At 35.6% G+C, this 18,748-nt stretch overlaps 1 protein-coding gene across 8 annotated transcripts in view; it reads right to left on the reverse strand.

The window, feature by feature from the left end:
• Positions 1 to 18,748, reverse strand: part of SYNE1 (spectrin repeat containing nuclear envelope protein 1) — a 288,954-nt gene that overhangs the window by 222,767 nt on the left and 47,439 nt on the right. For all 8 annotated transcript variants that reach the window (XM_041470094.1, XM_041470095.1, XM_041470092.1 and 5 more), the window contains exons 3-6: positions 16,277 to 16,338; positions 6,622 to 6,717; positions 4,442 to 4,525; positions 1,073 to 1,165 (exon numbers count right to left, since the gene is read on the reverse strand). In XM_041470094.1, the coding sequence (XP_041326028.1) occupies positions 1,073 to 1,165; positions 4,442 to 4,525; positions 6,622 to 6,717; positions 16,277 to 16,338 (335 nt within the window). The remainder of the gene's footprint in view (positions 1 to 1,072; positions 1,166 to 4,441; positions 4,526 to 6,621; positions 6,718 to 16,276; positions 16,339 to 18,748) is intronic.

Here is an 18,748-nt window from a genome sequence, read left to right on the forward strand (position 1 = left end):
GCAATTATGCCTTTCATCAAATGAAAATCTTTATTAACTTCAAGAAAATTAATTTCATTAACAATTTAGTTCTTTAACATGACAAAGCTATATCCAGAGGAAGTTGCAGGATTTTTTTATCCTGTCCTCTTAAAATCCAAAGTTGCCACATTGCAGAATGAGTCTGCCAGAATGAGAATCACAGTTCTTATGGGTTCCTGCTTTCAGTCATGTTAAAATTATGTATCTGCCTATGAGAACTAAAGGAAAGGTCAAAAAAATGACAAAAATGAGGCAGAGAACTAGAGTCTCAGTAAGCCTGAGAAACATGATCTTCTCTCTTCATTTCAATGAGCTATAAATTAAAATGTTAATGTCATTCTGACTAACTTTTACTCTGATGAGCTCAACTACTCAGGTGTCACAATGGCTGGTGCTGAGGAGAACAGCATCCCTGAGATATCACAAGGTAGCCAAAGAACCCCATAAAGAAGAGCAATAAAATTAGTTGTTATTTTAAGTGTTGAACAGTGACTCACTTTGTTAACCCATATGGACAGGATTTAGAAGCCAGTTTTACCTCCCACCTAACTTCAACAGAATGCAAGTGATTTCTCCTCTACAAATTCAACCCTCTCTCAATCTACATGACTCACACCTAAATTTCATCCTTGCAAATACCTTCATCTGTCAGTGAAATCACCATGTTTACATGTATGGTCTGAGAATAATTACTGACTGACATCCAGTGCACTGGAATTAGACGCTCAGCGCAGTCACCACTGAGGTTGTTAAAGATACTTGTAACAAGAATACAAAATTCTATTATTTTCCTCTTTTGCTATGTTGTATTCTTTAGAGAAAGCAGAAGAATATGTTTCAGTGATGAAGGAACTCATCTACTCCACAGACAAGTATGTAATTTTACGCAATGTGAGGCACCATCAACTGTTGCTTTATTCAGGATCAGATCCTCAGCAAATGACAAAGTGATTTAACTACAGTGAAAGACTGGAACTATACCAGTTCATATAAAGTGATGATCTGAACAATTGTTTAAGCAAGCGACTCTGAAGTATAAGAAATGTAGTACCTGAAAATACAAAATTATGGTCCACACCAAGCCAAGCACAATAGAAGGCCTGCCATCAGCAATATCAGTTGAGTTTATGTTGACAAGCTTAATCTATATAGAAAAGAAAATGTGTTACTATCACACACAAAATATAGCAATTAAGAAATGCATTTCAAATAGGTTCTATATTTGAAATGTATTTCTGCAATCAAACAAGATTCTCAATTTAAAAACCCAAAATATTGAATAGTGCATTTTCACATTTAGGCAATTATAATTTCACATTTAGAAAGGTTTTGGAAGTAATGGAAAACTTTTAAAACCAATCCATGCTATTATTTGTAGAAAAAATAATTTCAAGCAGAAAGAAAAATAAAAATTAGATAGAAACGCTGTACAAACCGGAGATCCTCTGTATACGGACTGGCGTGAAAAGCAAAAGGAAAAATATGACAAAAAAATAAATAAATTTTAAATAATTAATTATTAGGTAGATGCATTAATCCATTTTTTTAATGCAAAGAAGGCACATTTTTGACAATAAAATTTTATCAGGAGAACAAATTAAATACTCGGCAACAGATTTTAAATTATGCAGGGGTTTATTGATAAAGTTCTGAATCATGCGTAATGAAAAGAGAAAAGTGGGTTTCAAAATAAAAATGCAAAAAGGAAAGGGGTGGAAAAAGCATAAAGAAAGAAAAGGGAAAAAAGAATGCTAGGGTTCTCCTGCAAGAGCATTTTATTGTAAAGGATATCACAACCACTGATTAAGGCCCCTTTGTGAGACAAGACTAACAATAGCTCTTTTAAAAACAGAATGGGAAAAAATTAGTTGTCCAAGGTCAAATTAAGTTTTTTCAACAGAAATGGGAACAGATTTCATGACTATTAACTCTCAACTGCTAATCTACAGTCTGAATAAAATATCACCCTAAAATAAATTTGTAAGATAGAAGGAAATAAAGAGGGGAATGTATGATAAAGAAAAAAACATGTAGATAATGCTCTAGGAAATTACATAAAACAAGTAGTATTGGAAAGTTAGCAACTATGTTAGTACTTATTTCCTCAGCAAAACTAAGAGTCAGACACCAATCATGACAAAAATATGAATGACTGCCAAAGTGTCCATCTACTACAAGCTTCTCAAGGACAAAGGTTGTGGATAAACCTTGGTGAGCAGTCTAAAGAAAAGATGGAGAATGACTTCGAGCAACCTCATTTGTCTCTCCAAAACAGAGAAAAAACTGCATTTCTCTGAATAAGCAGCTGAAAATCCACTAGATAATGTCAAGTGCAAATAAAATGTTGTCCAGACCTCTAAGATTTTTTCCAAATTAAGTCTCCACAGGCTGCTTTGGAAGAGGCAGAGCAGAAGTCCCCATAGTTCACATTTTTAATCCTCTCCACCAAGAAATCAACAAATCTCTGGAAAATTGTCATTACTAGTTCCTCCACCAGTCAATAAGGAAAATTTTCTATTCCCTATCTTAAAAAATATATACCTCATTCTCTCAGCTGGACCAATTCCAAGAAAAGCTTTTTTTTTTCTAGAAAGTGAGGTTATTTTAGTACCTATTACAAATCAAAAGACTTACAGGGACTCAGCTAAAGCTTCTGATCAGGCTACTGTTCACAGAAGCACAACCTATCTAGTCTGGTTATTGAGTTACTTTTATTTTATACACCATTAAGATGGATCTAGAACTAAAAATAAACTTTCCAGGGCCACGAGAAAACCAATTTTGTCCAGAACAGTATCTGTTAATTGAGAGCTGCAGTTCCTAGTGTAACAGGAGTATTAGCAAAAGTCTCTTTGGACAGTGAAAACAGGAAGTTGATTTAAAGTGTAATAAGGTTTATTTATGGGAAATCCCACAGAGGAAGGAGATCCTGTCTGTGTTTGTTGCCCTTTGAGTACAGCCCAGGGATAACATTCAGCTGCTGAAGGGGCATTTGCTGTTTGAACAGCATCCCCAGCTTCTCTGGGAGCAGAAGGTTGACAGGTTGGATAGAGGCATCCTTTAGGCTGGATTCAGTTTATGGAACTCTGCTATCAACCACCCAGGTACACCTGACACCCTGCAAATTTCCAACTCCCTCTAGGAGAAAATCTGGGACATTAATACAACTACTAAGACGAGTGCAGACAAAAATCCTGAGATACCAGAAGGAAAAACACAGAGCTCTGGCAATCTCTCCTGATCCTTGGCAGGGCCAGTTTTCCAGCTGCACTGCTATGGTATTTGTGGGATCCAAGCAGGGTGACCCACCATGCTGTGACATGGAGGCTAAGGAAGTGTAGATGTTTTGCTCTTCACCCCAGCCTTGCCTTATGCTCTGTATTAACAAACTATACCTCCTCAAATAGGTAGATTGTGAGCTAAAGTGGACTTTTGCTTCAGAAATATATTCTCCTTTATTTTGGTTATACATTTTCAATTTTAAAAAGTTCTCTTTCCAATTTATTTTTACGGGCATCTGCTAAGATTGTTTCCCATATAACATAACTGCAATTAGGTCTAGATGTCACAGAGTCAAAAAGAGGGAAAGATTGCCAAAATCAAACAAATCCCAGTGAACAGTATTGTGGAGACTTAAAAATCATCAGGTGTAACATCTGTATTGACAAACACTGAAGTAAATGCAGAAATTAGGGGACAGAATACCTACAATCCAATGAAAAAATCCAGATCTGAGTCACTACAGTACACAGAGAAGCCAGTAAAAAGGGTAGAAAGGCACTGCTTTTGTATGATATTCATAGCTAGATGAAAATTAGTTTTTAAATTTTCTTCTTTTGTTAAATTTAAAAATTATTTTTTTTTTATTTTCTAAAACAGCCACAGCCCTGAACGTAACAGAATAAATCCAGCAATTAGTCTGAAGTCTTGGCAAGCAGATAAGGGGTCATAATGCCCTAAATGTTCATATCTGTAATTTCAGGGAATAGATTTTTGCATGTAAAAGCAAGTGAAAACCAGAAACATTTTTTTTTTTAAATTATAAATTAGTGTCTCTCCTGAACTAAAGTTCATTATTTGCTGAGAACAGCAGGAGGGAAGTAGAGATCATGAGGAGCCAATAAGCACATTTAAAAAAAAAAAAGAAAAAAAAGAAAATCCTCCAAGGTGATCCATTCTTAATTTTAAAAAACAAACAAACAAAAAAAAGGACAAGTTTTACCCTATGCATTGCCACATATTAGTGTTGGACCTTACAATTTTTACTTTACAGTGGCTTTTAGACATTGTGTAGAAACTGAGGACTGCATACACAGCTCAGATTTTGGAGACTAAAAACAGATGGGTAGATACAAATCATATCCTTATGGAGACAAAGAAAAAAAAAGGTAAAACCAGGGCTAAGTGCTACCATACCTACCCGTCTACCTTCCAGAAACTTGAGAGCTGTGCCAATGTTGGCAACCCAGTGAATTCGCTTCAGCTGACGTCCCTGCTCACAAGGCTTAAAGAGAAAGAACAGATTAAGCTTCAATTAGATTTATGCCAGTTCGCTTCAAAAACTGAATTTCCAGGTTTATTCTCAATGTCTATGTAAAAATGCTCCTTGGAACAGTGAAATTGTTGAATTGTACCTTTGCATATACAGGGAGGACTGACAGACACAGGGGACACAAGTGTGATAATTCCATTATTAAAAAGTTACATATGTCTTAATCTCAGGATGGCAAATTGTTGGCTTCAGTCCTCAAACATCATTACATCAGAGAAATTTTTTCTAATGTAAAATAACTACTATTTTTGTACACATGCAAACACACACTTATATTTTATGTGTTTATCTATATATATGCATTTGAGAGAAGACAACATTCTCTCAGTGAAATATTTTTGCCTGCAATGTATACTTCAAAGTGGTTGTTACTTTTAGAATCAGCCTTCAACGAAGACATTTTACCTAAGAATGTTCAGCCCATGACTCTAGTTCCTCATTGGCAATTAATACCCCTAAATTCCCATTGAACAATGAATTGCACTGAACTAAAGACATGTAGGCTAAAAAAAGACAAAATTTTTCAACTTCAATCAAGAACATATGCTAGACATATATATCCTACTATATATATATAATATATATAGTATAAATTTGTATAGTATATATATAAATATATATATACTGTATATAATAAGTATATATACTTATATATAATATAATATATATAATTATATATATTATATTATATATAAGTATATATCTAATAAAAATATAGTATATATAAATACATATACTATATATATAGTAATTCATAGATAGTATAAATAAATAAATAAATAAATATATATATATATATATATATGCACACACACATTATATCCTACTACAGGACAGTAGGATTAAATTCCCCATGGAATTTTATATTGTAATGCACATATGTAACTGTTATAATTTCAATTCCTGTTCAGTATGTAACAAATGGATTTAACAAAGACTTACTATAAATTCTGAATGCCTCTTGCAGTTACTACAGGATATCACATGCTGGTATACATAACCTCTAAGTTCACCAGACATTATTCTAGTTTTGGAGTATCTCTTGTCTTTCCCTAATTAATATAGGCAGAATACATTCCAGTGAATTTCACTGCAACAGGTGCCATCACTAAAATTATTTTCCTGCTTTACTACTTCTGGTTTGCCACAAGAGGGAGGCTTTCAGTCTCAGACTAACAGAAACTGGAAGGGACATATTTCAGTGGAGCAGAAACACACTGGAAAGTACAGCTTTATCCCATTTCACAGTAAAATCACTTTTGCAGCTTGATTTGCTGCCTAATGTTGGGGTTCACCTGCAATCAAAACAGAGGTGAAATATGAAAATGAGAGCAAACAGCTTGTATGTGAAGGAGTCTGTAACAGCTGAGCCCTGGAGCCAGCTGAGTGACTGCACTGCTCCCTCAGATGCTGCCACCTGATCTGCAAGCTGGTTTGCAGAAAGTCTGAGCCCTTGGCCTAAAATCCTTTCATTTTTTTCCTCCATGCACAAAACTAGCCTGCCTCCCAAAAGACAGCCTATTTGCTGTGTGCACACCATCCCCTCTTTGCATAACTTGGCTGTGAAAAAGCCATTTGGCATCATTTAAGGCTCTTTACAGTAGCAGTGCAACTGTCAAGGCAAATGGATATAAGCCCCCATGAAATTTCAGGAGCTTGCATGAGGTTTTTTTGAGACAAAGCCATAAATTTAACAGGAAAATTCTCTCTTTTTTCCAAGATGCAGAGAAGTAACTTGCAGTTTAAACCCTGATTATGTCACAGCAGCAAAACCCAGATGAACTGCAAAGACTAATAAAATAAGAAATTTTTAGGAGCTACATGGCAAAATTAATAAAAAATGCACACAATCAAGCATGCCTGCAACAATCTGTAATGATGCTCTGTAATCAGATAATCCACTCAGTGAAAAACTTATTTTCTTATGAAGGAGTAAGTTTTTTTACAGTAGGGAAATATAGAAACTTATTAGAAAATTGTGTCCCACAGAAGTTATGCAACAATCTTATATAAAGAAGAAAAAAGCTATTGTAGAAGGAAGAACTTACCAGTTTCTGCCCTGAAAGAACCTCCAAAAGGGCAATTAGCATTACCCCATCCTTGATATCTTCAAACAGGTCATTCACCAGCATGGGAGGATTGCGCTGAAAAGGGAGAAGGCTTCAGATATCATAAAGGCTCACCAGTATTACCTCCCAATTCCATTCCTCTTGAACAGAAATCCAAAGAGAATGGCTGGTGCCCTTCTTTGTATTTTATAGTTTTTAATGTCAACATATTCTTTAACCACTGCTTTACCATCACATTGTTTACTTAACATTTCTGGCACAGGACTGTAAAATTTTGTGGATTTCTGCAACTGATGATACAAAGGAAAAACCTCCTGGCCCCTGCAACAAGCAGAGAAACACAGAGAACCAACAGCTGCCTCTGGTTCTACAAAATACATACAACTTACAGATGTACTATTATAGTCACATTTCAGTCCATCAGATTACTTTCCCTCGTGTTAAGTATTTCACAGAAATTTCACTCTCTCAGTCCAAGCAATAGGAGGAGCTGTATGAAGGGAAAATCCCTAGAGCAGCATAGCAGGTTGAGTGATGCTGCCACTTTCTCACAGCTGACAGTTGTTACACTGAGTTGCTGTATTTTCTCTCCTCTCCTCCAGCCTTGCAGCCTTTGGGTGCTGTCAGCACTGTGTCAGCTCCTACTCAAGACAAATTGTTTACCAAATGTCTTTACCTTCGCAAGAAAAACAACAACAATACTCAAAAATATATAAAGAGATGATATTTTAAAAATTTTAAGTAACAAGGTCACATAATAAAACTCTGTATTCTTAAATGCACACCAGTTTGTGGAATTATGGCTCTCAGCTGGTCAGTAGTTTAATGATCACAAAATGTCTCCCAGAAACAAAAAGTTTAAACCTGGTCCAGCCGACAAATAGAACAGGCACCCTGCAACTTCCACCAGCTTGTGAGAATTCATATACCTTATGATGATAATCATGATGATGATAATAATGATGATGATGATAAAAATAATTATAATAAAATGAATACCTGTTCATTCACTAAAATTATAATGAGAATATCAAATTCTTGCAACTACTTTAGGTTTAATAATTTATATTTGGGATACTTGTTAAAAGAAGTGCTTGCACAACAAATTATCTGTTACTTTTTTGTGTAGAAATAGAGATTCGAAAAAATGAATCTAACAAATGAAACATTGCTTTTGAAAAGATAAAACTGCAGTAACTAATTAGGAGAAAGAAAAAGATTCCAGCTCCATAAATCAAAAAAATTGTTCAGCTTGGATAAAATAGTATTTCAATAAAACATAACTTTGGCATAAAGTGAAAAAAGAACTCCTCTGCTGGAAGCAGACTTCATCTCAAATTTGACATGCTCTAATAGTCACACTAATAGAAGAGTCTATATTTCCATGTATATAAAATAAAGTAGCACTACAACTCATTATGAGGGTATATATAGTCATAGTTCTTTTTGTTTTCCTAGCAAAGCAATAGATAATGTTCCTCCTTGGATCATGTTCTTCCTTAACACCAAAGGAATCAATGAAGCAAGTGGGTCACTGAAGATTAATTTGTCCCAGTCTTGCATCACAGGCAGTTGATACAAATGCAATTAATTTTCCTCACCTTCTATGTTATAATTTCCTGTTTGAAGCTTGGAGCAGCTTTGGTTTTATCAGTATTGCCACATGACAAAACACTGAAGAATTATGTGCTAAAATAATTCAGCCATAAAGACAAGAGGATTACAACAGCTGCCATCCTAATCCAACAGGAGGTGAAGGCCTGAAAAAACCATCTATCCAAATGCCCCAGTAGTGAGGTTTGTCTCTTGAAATTGACTCTACAGCAATGAAGAGAGATGGGTTTCTTATAGTGGGTAATTTAGGATACATTGAGATTGAAGGGTAAGTGAGATTAACAGTACCCTGTGATTCTGGTGCCCATAATGTGCTTGCTAGACAACCTTTTTGAGCATAACACAGCTCCCTTCTCCCTTGTGTGCTTTGGTATCCTTACTCACAAATCGAGGTAGAGGTCAGAATTTGTCTCACCCCAACATGAAGCCAAAAGTCATCTGGAGCTCATCTGCAAAGCAAGTCTGGGGAGCACTTCACTTTTCCCCAGTGTATAGCTTCACTGTGTAGTTAAAACCTCTGATTATCCAAGCCAAATTCTTGCTCTGAACCACCAGAGTGGTGGTATTGACAGAATACCACCACAGTGATGGTATTCAGTGGCATTGATAGAAGCTACAAAAACTAGATTTACACCCCAGCTGAGGTTTGGTACTATGGTAAGGCAGTGAAAGCATCCCAAGCAAACAAATATTTACAGTACTTTCTACTTGAATCAAACACTGGTTTGGGGAAAAACTGCTGTAGAGACATCACTCAATACAATGAAAAGCTGAAAAGAAACCATCAAGCACCAAAGCTGGTAAGAGCTCCCGCTCTGAATCACAATTGTCCTAAACTCAGCAAGCTGAAATACACTTTTTGTTGCTGAAAGGTGGCATAATTTTAAACACTGCCAGTGTTTAGCAGCATACACCATGGATCTTACACCAATAAAACTGGATCTTTACACCAATAAAACTGGAACAGAAGGCACATACAATACCTGTGTCATAAGATGCCCTGTATAAGACCCCTCCAGCATGGAAATCTAGTTAATTATATAGACTGCCAGAAGTGTTCTCAGTAATGCACTATATGACATAGTGCTTTACACTGCCCTGAAAATGTTAACACCTAATTACAAGGAGGTTACACTCCCATCTTGTTTCATAAATCACCATCTTTTTTTAACTATTCTACTTTGGGCACATAATCATGGAATTTAGATGATGATGATGATTATTATTATTATTATTATTATTTCAGTTATTCTCAGAAATATGGAATGAGTTATATTTCTAGTGGCATATATAGAAAAATAGATTCCTCTTTTACGCAAGCACAGATATCAATCTTATTCCCTGTGTTGCTACACACACTAGCTGATACTGAGAAGTTTACATGTGCTTATTTATTATATATGGACCATTGCACAGCATGGCTTAAGCTACTTAAATGTTTTCTAGCAGATGCTCCAATGATATTAACACATCTTCTGCTGGAATAGGCAAACACCTACTCCTTGGCTGCATATACAATGTCACCTGAAGTGAAAGATGAAGGTAAACACTGATTACTCTTTAGCCTCCAGAGAAGAAAGGTTTGGGGGTTTTTTAAGCTATATTCACTTAGAATATATTGAAAACTTTTTAGTGATTCAGACCTAACAACTTTTCACTTTGTTCCTTAATGCACTGCCAAAATACTAACTATAAATCAGTAAAAGCAAGGAAAGAAAACTAACTTAAATTTTTGAAATTCTAAAATGTTGAATGTACTTCAGATTTTGGCTTTTTGCACTTAAGGGTATAGCCCTAGCAATGCAATCAGCTGCAATGATCTAATACACTCTATTTTGAATGTTGAGAAGCCTGTGCAAACAATTCTCCTATAATAGTAAAGAAAAGCCTTCAATTATAAACTTTTTGAATAAAATTTATTGGCAAAAGTCAGAATATACTTCAATGAATAATGAGACACTAAATCTAACCAACTTGCCAGGTGGTCCACAGTATGACTTCAGGGGCCTCAGTATTTGATTAAGCTTTTTTGCAAGCTTCTTCAAGAAAGAAAAACAGCAAATGCAGATGAATGACCTGCTACATATTGCATTGCATGAATTCTATTGAAGACTCCTTTATTGTAGTTTACCCAATCACAGTAGTGTAGTTTATAGTGATAATGACATTTAGGGACAGTCATGTCCCAGGAAAGGAGTCACACTCAAAACAAGTAAATTCATGTGATCTGTAGCAGGAATACAAATTAAAAGAGAATGAATCTTCTCAAGGCTAATAAACTAGATTTTCATCATATTAAATATTTGTTTAAATAACTGTATTTAGAACTGATCATTAGTTGGAACTGTGGAAGAAATGCTTTCCATAAATTTGTTGATCTTAAAACTTGTCTAATTTGCTGTAATCTCTGGGAAATATTCTGAATAACCTAAAGAACTGAACATTGGTACATATAAAAAAAATAAATTAACTGATAAGCCTCAAAAAAAAAAATTTTACTAGACCTGCAATCTCTAGAAATTCCTCCTCATGCAGTAAAATAAGTTTTGTAAAATCCAAACTTCAGATATGGAACAAACATATATTTGCTAAGCTTTACTCTTTTATTGCAAGACTTTTTCCTGCATTTAATTTCTCATTTGCATTTTTTTCTACAGGAATCTTTTCCTCACACCCTGTACTTAACTTCTCTAATGAATAAATCATACTATACAAATAACAGCATCTGCATCATAATGAATGCCAATGAAGACATTGAATACTATTATTGCCACATTAATTTTCAAATAATCTTTCAAAAACTACTGAAAAAATGTATGAAAAGCTATCCACATGCACAAACAGGAACAAATATATGTAACTGCTGAATTTGTTTCTGCAGGGAAATATATGTGAGAACAGCAAGGACAATGTGAATAGCCGGACTCTGTAATAGCCAGACCCCTCCTCTGCTCCAATTTAATTTCTAAGTCCATACGAATGCTTTCATATTCCTTGCTGTTAGTGATTCTTTTAATTACTACAGCTGAGGCATTCAGTCCTAAGTTCTGCATGATTAATTTCATCACATAAATTAATTTATCATTCACGGTTTAACATTAGAGGTTATATACAATACTAGCTGAAAACCTATAGGAACTGTTGAAGCAGGAAACTACCAGTCAGATTTTCCCCATTACACAGTCAAGGTGGACAGTAGCTTACTTTTTTTCTGTGTCAGTGACAAGGACACTGGGAGCCTCTGTTTTCCCACTTGAAAAAGACCAAAAGGACCAGACTCAGTTCAATGATGAAAACTGATGAGGTTCATGAAAGACCAAGTTATACTTAAATTTTAAGAATCAGCTAACACCATGGACAGCACTGTGAGAGCTCTGAGTCTTGATATACCTGCTTCTTTTTCTTCCTTTCTTTGCTATGAAAGATACAATTTTGCAGGTTCAAAAGCTTTAACATGAGGCTTAATGTCCAGGTTAAATTCAGCATTATATAAATATTGCATAAATAAAATTAAAAATTTTCATCCATTCTTAGTTTTATTTTTAATTGATATCCAATGTATGCTTTTGTTTTTTATATGTGTGCATCCTCTTAATAGAAACACAAAATTAATTGTAATTTCTTTCAGTATTTATTTGTTGTTGACTCTATCAGTGAGTTTACAGCAATACTTTGGTAAGTACAAATACTAAAATTTTCTACACCTGGGAACAAAAATGTTGTTTGATTGGGTTAAACCAATTTACAGTCTGTGTCTCAAACTTGGAAACTACTATTTCCCCAAGCTTCCATGAAAGGTGAGAAAGGCAATAAAAAGCACATGCCTTAGCTGTTAAATAAAGTGATATATTTTTCATCCTCTTTATTAATCTAATCCCCCACCTCAAAAATTGGCATAGGTAACAAAATGAAAAAATATTTAAGTAATTTCTGTTCTGAATGCAAGTAATGTCTCTTTTTTGAAATATTTGGTGTAAATTTGTTCTGTATGGTAAATTTAGATTTTGAAAAGATACTTCAAAAGATAATTAGAAGCATACTCAAATTATGTCTCTACTTTGAAGCTGAGATTGAGATGAGATGAGGAAGGACAGTTCTAGAACCGTAGGAAAATATGAATAAATTATATGGAATCAGAAAACTTCTTGTCCTGTTACACATGCATATTGCATTTATCATTAGTAGAACTGCACAGATGCACAAAAATTCAAAAGGATGGCCAGAAATTAGACCACATTAATTTCAAAGATTCTGACCCAATTTCTGCAAGTGGCTGGCAGTGATTTCCAATTGATGAATCTCACCAGATTACTGCTCAGAATCACAGAACAGAGACAGCTGGGCTTAGGGAGACAGCCAAGGGACAGACGCAGCCTTGTGCTAACAGCTCACCCAAAATGAAGCTGCATCACACTACCTGCTAGTTAGCATACTTGCAGGCCTTTCCTCTCTCTTCATTCCCTCTGGGTGAGGGCACAGCTTGCACCAAGGCTGTTTTACCTCCATCTTTTGAGTTGTCCAGTAATTAGCTGATGCCAAGGTGTACTTGACCTCTCCTTGTGAAAGAATATTGAAATGCGAAACATAACCTTAAAAAGGTAACACTCTATCGTAAGAGTGAAAGACAGTAAAAAATTCACATCTTTCTCCTATTGCCTTTCATAAAATTCAGTGCATAGACTCATAAAACCATTTAGGATTGCTTTAAAATCAAGTCCAACCATTAACCTAAGACTGACATGTCCACCATTAAGCCATGGCCCTAAGTGCCACATCTGCACCTCTTTTAAATACCTCCAGGGATGATGACTCAACCACTTTCATAGGCAGCCAATTCCAGTGCCTGACAAACCTTTTGGTGAAGAAATTTTAACGACAGTCTCGTTTCATTTATCTGTTTTGCTCATTAGTATTTATATGTACCCATATTTTCAAACCCATTCCTAACATGAAATAGCCAAAAATAAGTGGTTAAATGTACTTGATAGCCTCAGTTATTGAATTAGTTTCTGTTTCAATTAGAGCATGACTTTTTAGATGAAAAAGTTTAGATGAAAAACATACTAAGATCTTTGAGACGAGCAGGGAAGGATCTCTTACTCCTAGCAAACCCTGATAATCACATCCTGCTTTATGTTCCCAAGGTATGAATTGGTCTTGGTTCTACCTAAAATAATTTAGTATTATTTCCGTTTCTTTCAAATCACTACTCCTCACAATGTGAGAAACTGATCCTCCTTTGCTCTACTCAATCAACACAGTATAAGGATGACAACTCTACCTAAGTAGTTTCCTATCCTTGGCTACCTCTAAATCATCCTTCAAATCACTACAGTAAAACCCCATTAATCTTTGCATAGAAACCATTAATTTCTCCTGCTTTTCATGTTTCATGCAGTACTTATTTTCAAAACCCCTCAAACTCGTTTATGATGAAATATTTCTTTAGCTAGCCAAGGTGTTAAAACTTTGAGTAACAGATACCCTAATTATAGTTTTCAGTTTTCTCTTATTTCCTCCTATTACTTTTTCCATTAATAATTTTATGAGATTATCAAAAATGCCAATGAAAGAAAAGAAACCCAGAGTTTTCCCAGAGTAGCCAAGAGCTAGAGAGACAATTTGACATGATTTTACTGTTAGTTTGGAATGCATATACTGAGTCAAATGTAGCACAGTGTTTCTGGATCAATGGTGAGACACAAAGGCAAAATTCAAATCACCTTCCCCCTATCTACCCCTTTTTCCCCTGGCTCAGCTTCATTCCTTCACTCCCAGCTCCTTTACCCCCACAGTGGTGCAGCATCTATTGCTGTTTCTCTGCTGTAAGCTTAGGCCAGCACTTCACAGTGTTCCTCACTAGGTACCAGACTAGTAGATGCTCCAGTTTTTAGTGGGTCAAAAACAAGAGCAGAATGCAAACAATGCTGCCTAAAAGCGGGTCTCCTTCCAGGATTTTTCCACATCATATTTCAAAGGCTTCCAGACAATGGAGATCTTACATATCTCCAGTTTCTTTTGAAACAATCAAAACCACAACAACCTTTTACATAACTCAAATAGCCTAAATATTGAAATTTTGAGTTAAAAGTCAGAACATGAATGCAAGGGGAGTCCTGAGACCTTCAGAGACCCACCTGTATTCCTACAATTGTGATTAACTCAGAAAACATATTTCCAATCACATATTTCCAAAAAAGTAACTAGTAAAGTTTTAAAAGCTTAAGCTTTAAACACCTAAGAATTTGAATGGCATGGGTCACTTTAATTGAGTCTAATTTCTATAAACAGTGCTTCCCTTTGGCAGCATAACTGCAAAAATGGGAAGCAGAGCCAGACGATCTGACTTAGGCAGTGAGGCAAACGTGCTGAAAGCCAGCAATGAAAGTATCACAGACACAGCTTTCCTGCTGAAGTGTGAATTAAGGCAAATCAGTTACGACAAGTAACTGCAAGGTACCTCAGGTAGCTAAAAGTCAGGGCTGTGGCTGCATAACTGCCTGGTTTGAATGTGTTTGATCAGTCTTTATGGTATCAGGCCCACCAAGGAACTACACACCTAGATCATGCTAGTCAAAAGGTTCATCTGAGCTCTCATGGTCCAAATGGACTAGCACAGCAGGGAACATTCACAAATCCCAATCCATGGCAAGATCTCTTAGTGGCTGCCACCACTGCTGTGTCTCTTGCCAAAGATTATTCTGTAGACTAGGGAATTATCATAGCATGCACGCACACACTCATAATATCTAACAATATGATATAGATGACCTACCCAATAGTTCTACTTTTCCATAATTATCACATTAATGACACAACACAATTAAGAAATAGATGAACATGAAATAAGAGTTATTTTTCTCCTCTGACACTCATTCACAGCCCCCTTAGTTGATGCTTTAGCAAACACTGAATGTTTTTTAATTTCAGTTGAAGTAAACAGAACAGAGTGCTTAAGTTCTCTCCTACACAGGGGGCTTTTCCAAATTATTTTAAAGACAATATGGGAACAGACCTCATTTCCAGTGAGAATCCATTGCCAAGAAGTCCTGAAGGTAAGTTTGCTCTTGCAGTTGAATTTCATAATGCCAGTGTAGTTCATTTTGCAGTAAGTACTTCCATTAATGTAAATAAATATTGCTGCTCTACCATATTGTCTTGTCAGATCAAATCACATGATACAGCATTATATGGGCTTCCTGCTTTGCTCGGCTAATTTTTGAGGGTATTTTTTGCCTTACACAGAAGTTCTTTACACAAAAGTTAGAACAGTGCTGTTACAGCTATTCTTTACTCAATTTTAGTGATCATTAATCTTCAGGCTTAAAAATACACACTTCAAAAAGCTGCTCTTGGAGTTTAAAATTTTAATTTATTGGACTAATTGATAAGTATGGTTAGAGCTGTGTTGTGTGAAAACCCCAGGAATGCCAAACTGAATCTCACTGCTTATGTTTTCAGATAAGGTTGGTACCAACTGCAGATTAATACTTTTAAACTGTGTGTCAATCACAGTCTTTACTCTTATAAAGACAAAATCAGGAGTTTTAAGTTGTGTTAAGAAGAAGCAACAATAGTTTGATGACAAATCTCACAATGCATCAGACAATTAATTCAGCACTGGATTCATGAAGCACTGCTTATGTCTGCAACCAGATCAAACCACACAAGACATGACTTAAGTTTTATTTGAATATATTGTGTGCAATAAGTCTAGTATTTCCTTTTTGTAGAAAACAGTTTCAGATGTTTCCTCTGGCTGAAATACCAGATACTGTGCTACCTTTCAGCTCTGGCCAAAGAAGCTGGTGGTTGCCTCTGAACACCACTCGCAGTTCTGCAGCTGACCCCCACCATGCTGAGACTCATCCCCAATGGTGTGCAAACAAGGAGGATCCTTTTTTAACTTGAGGAAATATTTCTCAGAGAAATCTGGCATATGCTATACTCCTGGGCTGTACAGGCATAGATTAAAAGGTTTGATTTTTTTAAAAAAATAAGTTTCAAAGCCATGTGTTACCTTAGCCAGATGAGTATTGATCCATTTTGTGAAAGTCCGTTTCTGCACTGACTCTTGCTCATCTGAGAATAAAAGGAAATCAGTTTGATTAGACACCACTGCATACTTTCAGATTTACACGGTGGAAGAGTAAAATTTCCTACCGACAAAAAATGTATTTCACTTGCCAGAAATAATTCTATATTTTATTGACAGTCAATTTTGCCTCTAAATACTCATAAGAAATACTTATTATTACAATAATGTTCTATTACCCAACTATTTGAAGAGTTTCACAGCAAAGTTCAAGATTTCACAAGCTAATGACCAGAAAGACGCCATTTAAAGTGTAAATGTCAGCATAAATTTGAGTTCTAAACCCATATACTATACTTACCCAAGGTCTGAGCACCTAGAACTTCTCTATACTTTTTAACTAGAGCCCACATCTCCCACAGCCAAGCTGCTTTTATGTAGAAAGTTAGCTAGGGACTTAGAAAAAAAATAATTCTTAGCATATGTATTTGAAAATGTTTAGAATGTTGAATTAAAGATTTGAAATTGCAAACTTATTTGTCCCCTGCCAGGAAGGAGCCATTAGCTAGTTCAGGCAGTTTCCACATCACTTACTAGGTCCCTTAGTCCTGTCTTGAAGCACTTGTCTGGTTTACAGTGCATTTCCCTGACTGTCAGATCATCCCCGCAGGACAACTGCCAGATGCAGAGATAAAAATAGCTCCCAAATCAGCTCCTACAGCTTCAGCAGCAAGGGTCACAGCAGTGGAGCACCACAGCATTATAACCAACCCACAGAGTCCTGCCCTTTCTTGTGGGCAATCAGTTTTGACACATGGAATAATTTTACAGCAGAGGTATTGTCGACAGAGATTTTTCTTTCAAAAACAGAAGGAAACATCTATTTCATGGAAAAACAAATCATGTTATTTTCATTATCACTTCCAAATGAACACCTTCATATCCCAAAATTAAAATAAATACAATTGCTGTTTGATATTTACTTTTCATAAGAATATACACATATCCCAAAACCTACAGATGGAATATCTAATTTTAGCTCCTGCATTTGCTAGTGACTTGTGCAGCACTGAACAGCATTTTTCCTATTCCACATCTTTAAAATTAAAATGGAATATTCCTTAACACCCATTAAAGTTCTGGAATAGGTAACTAGTAAGCTTGCTGCATTCCTAGCAATAAACTCCCAAATTTACACTCATGCAATGCTGCTTCACAATTAGGATACATAGGGATAGAAATCACCACAGAAAATTCATAGGTCAAAATGTTATCATCAGTTGGTCAGTGGCCATATACAAGCTCCCAAAAAATGTCTGTGCATTATAATTCAGGAATATTTCCTTTATATATAAATACCATGTCACACATAAGAAATACAAGAAGGAAAAAAGATACCTACACTCACCAGCACCTATTGCTAGATTATCACACTTTATGCCTAAGAAAATAATTCTGCATTCTGTAGTTTCCTTTGATATCATTGGGCAAGCAGGATTACATAAGTTTTTAAAATTTATTACATACTCAGAATCTACTTGTTGCAGTCATGGGCAAGTTATGAAAAATGTCACTAAGATACTGCATCATGCTTCATTCCACACTGACTGTTTTCTGCAGGGAGGTGTCTTGACTTTGTATGTGACAATTGTTTCTACATTCTGAAAAACAGATTTCTCACTGCATGGTTGCTAACTATGAACAAGCTTTCCTTTTGACACAGAGTAAATGTCAGCTGTGCTCTGAATTACATGTGTAGGTAGACAAATTAATTTCCATGGAAGTACTTGCACACTTCTATTGGGTTGTGTGTGAATATGTGTAGGGATAGAGATCAAGCACACACAGAATTAATCAGTTCTGCCTTAATTCATACCTCTGTAACTCAAAAAAACTCTCCAGCAACCCTGATACAAAAAGGCATGCCGAAAGAAATGAACCAGGCCTTCAGAAGTTAAGCTTCTCATCAATGAAATGAGTGAAAATGATTCCATTATTTGTATTTCCAGTGCATCTTGGTGATTTAAGAAACAGCCTTCTGACAAAAACTTGAAATCAGACAACCAGCTTCTAAAGAGACACTTTACAAACAGAAGACACACAGAGTTTCAGTCATACTAACAAACATCAGAAATAGCCCTTCTAAATAACCTGCTGCAAGGGAATTTATGTGAGCAATATATTCTTTATGGGCCCAACCGGAACTACTAAAAAAAGTTTCCTTGGTTCTAGCATTTATTTTGTATAGGCTTAAAAGGAACAGATTTTACCACTGTAAAATCTACGACACATAGATTTTACGTACTCAACATAACACAAGCAGTGCACTGATTTTTAAAATTCCATTGTAAATATGCTTTTTAAAATTTACCTGGAAGCAATTGTGTTATTTTCATCGATTAAATTCTCTGCACAGGTATTGTTTATCCCACTGTTTACCCACAAAACCTGTGTGTC

Source organism: Pyrgilauda ruficollis, unplaced genomic scaffold (genome assembly GCF_017590135.1).
Source record: "Pyrgilauda ruficollis isolate IOZ18807 unplaced genomic scaffold, ASM1759013v1 scaffold24, whole genome shotgun sequence".
Classification (NCBI taxonomy): Eukaryota; Metazoa; Chordata; class Aves; order Passeriformes; family Passeridae; genus Pyrgilauda; species Pyrgilauda ruficollis.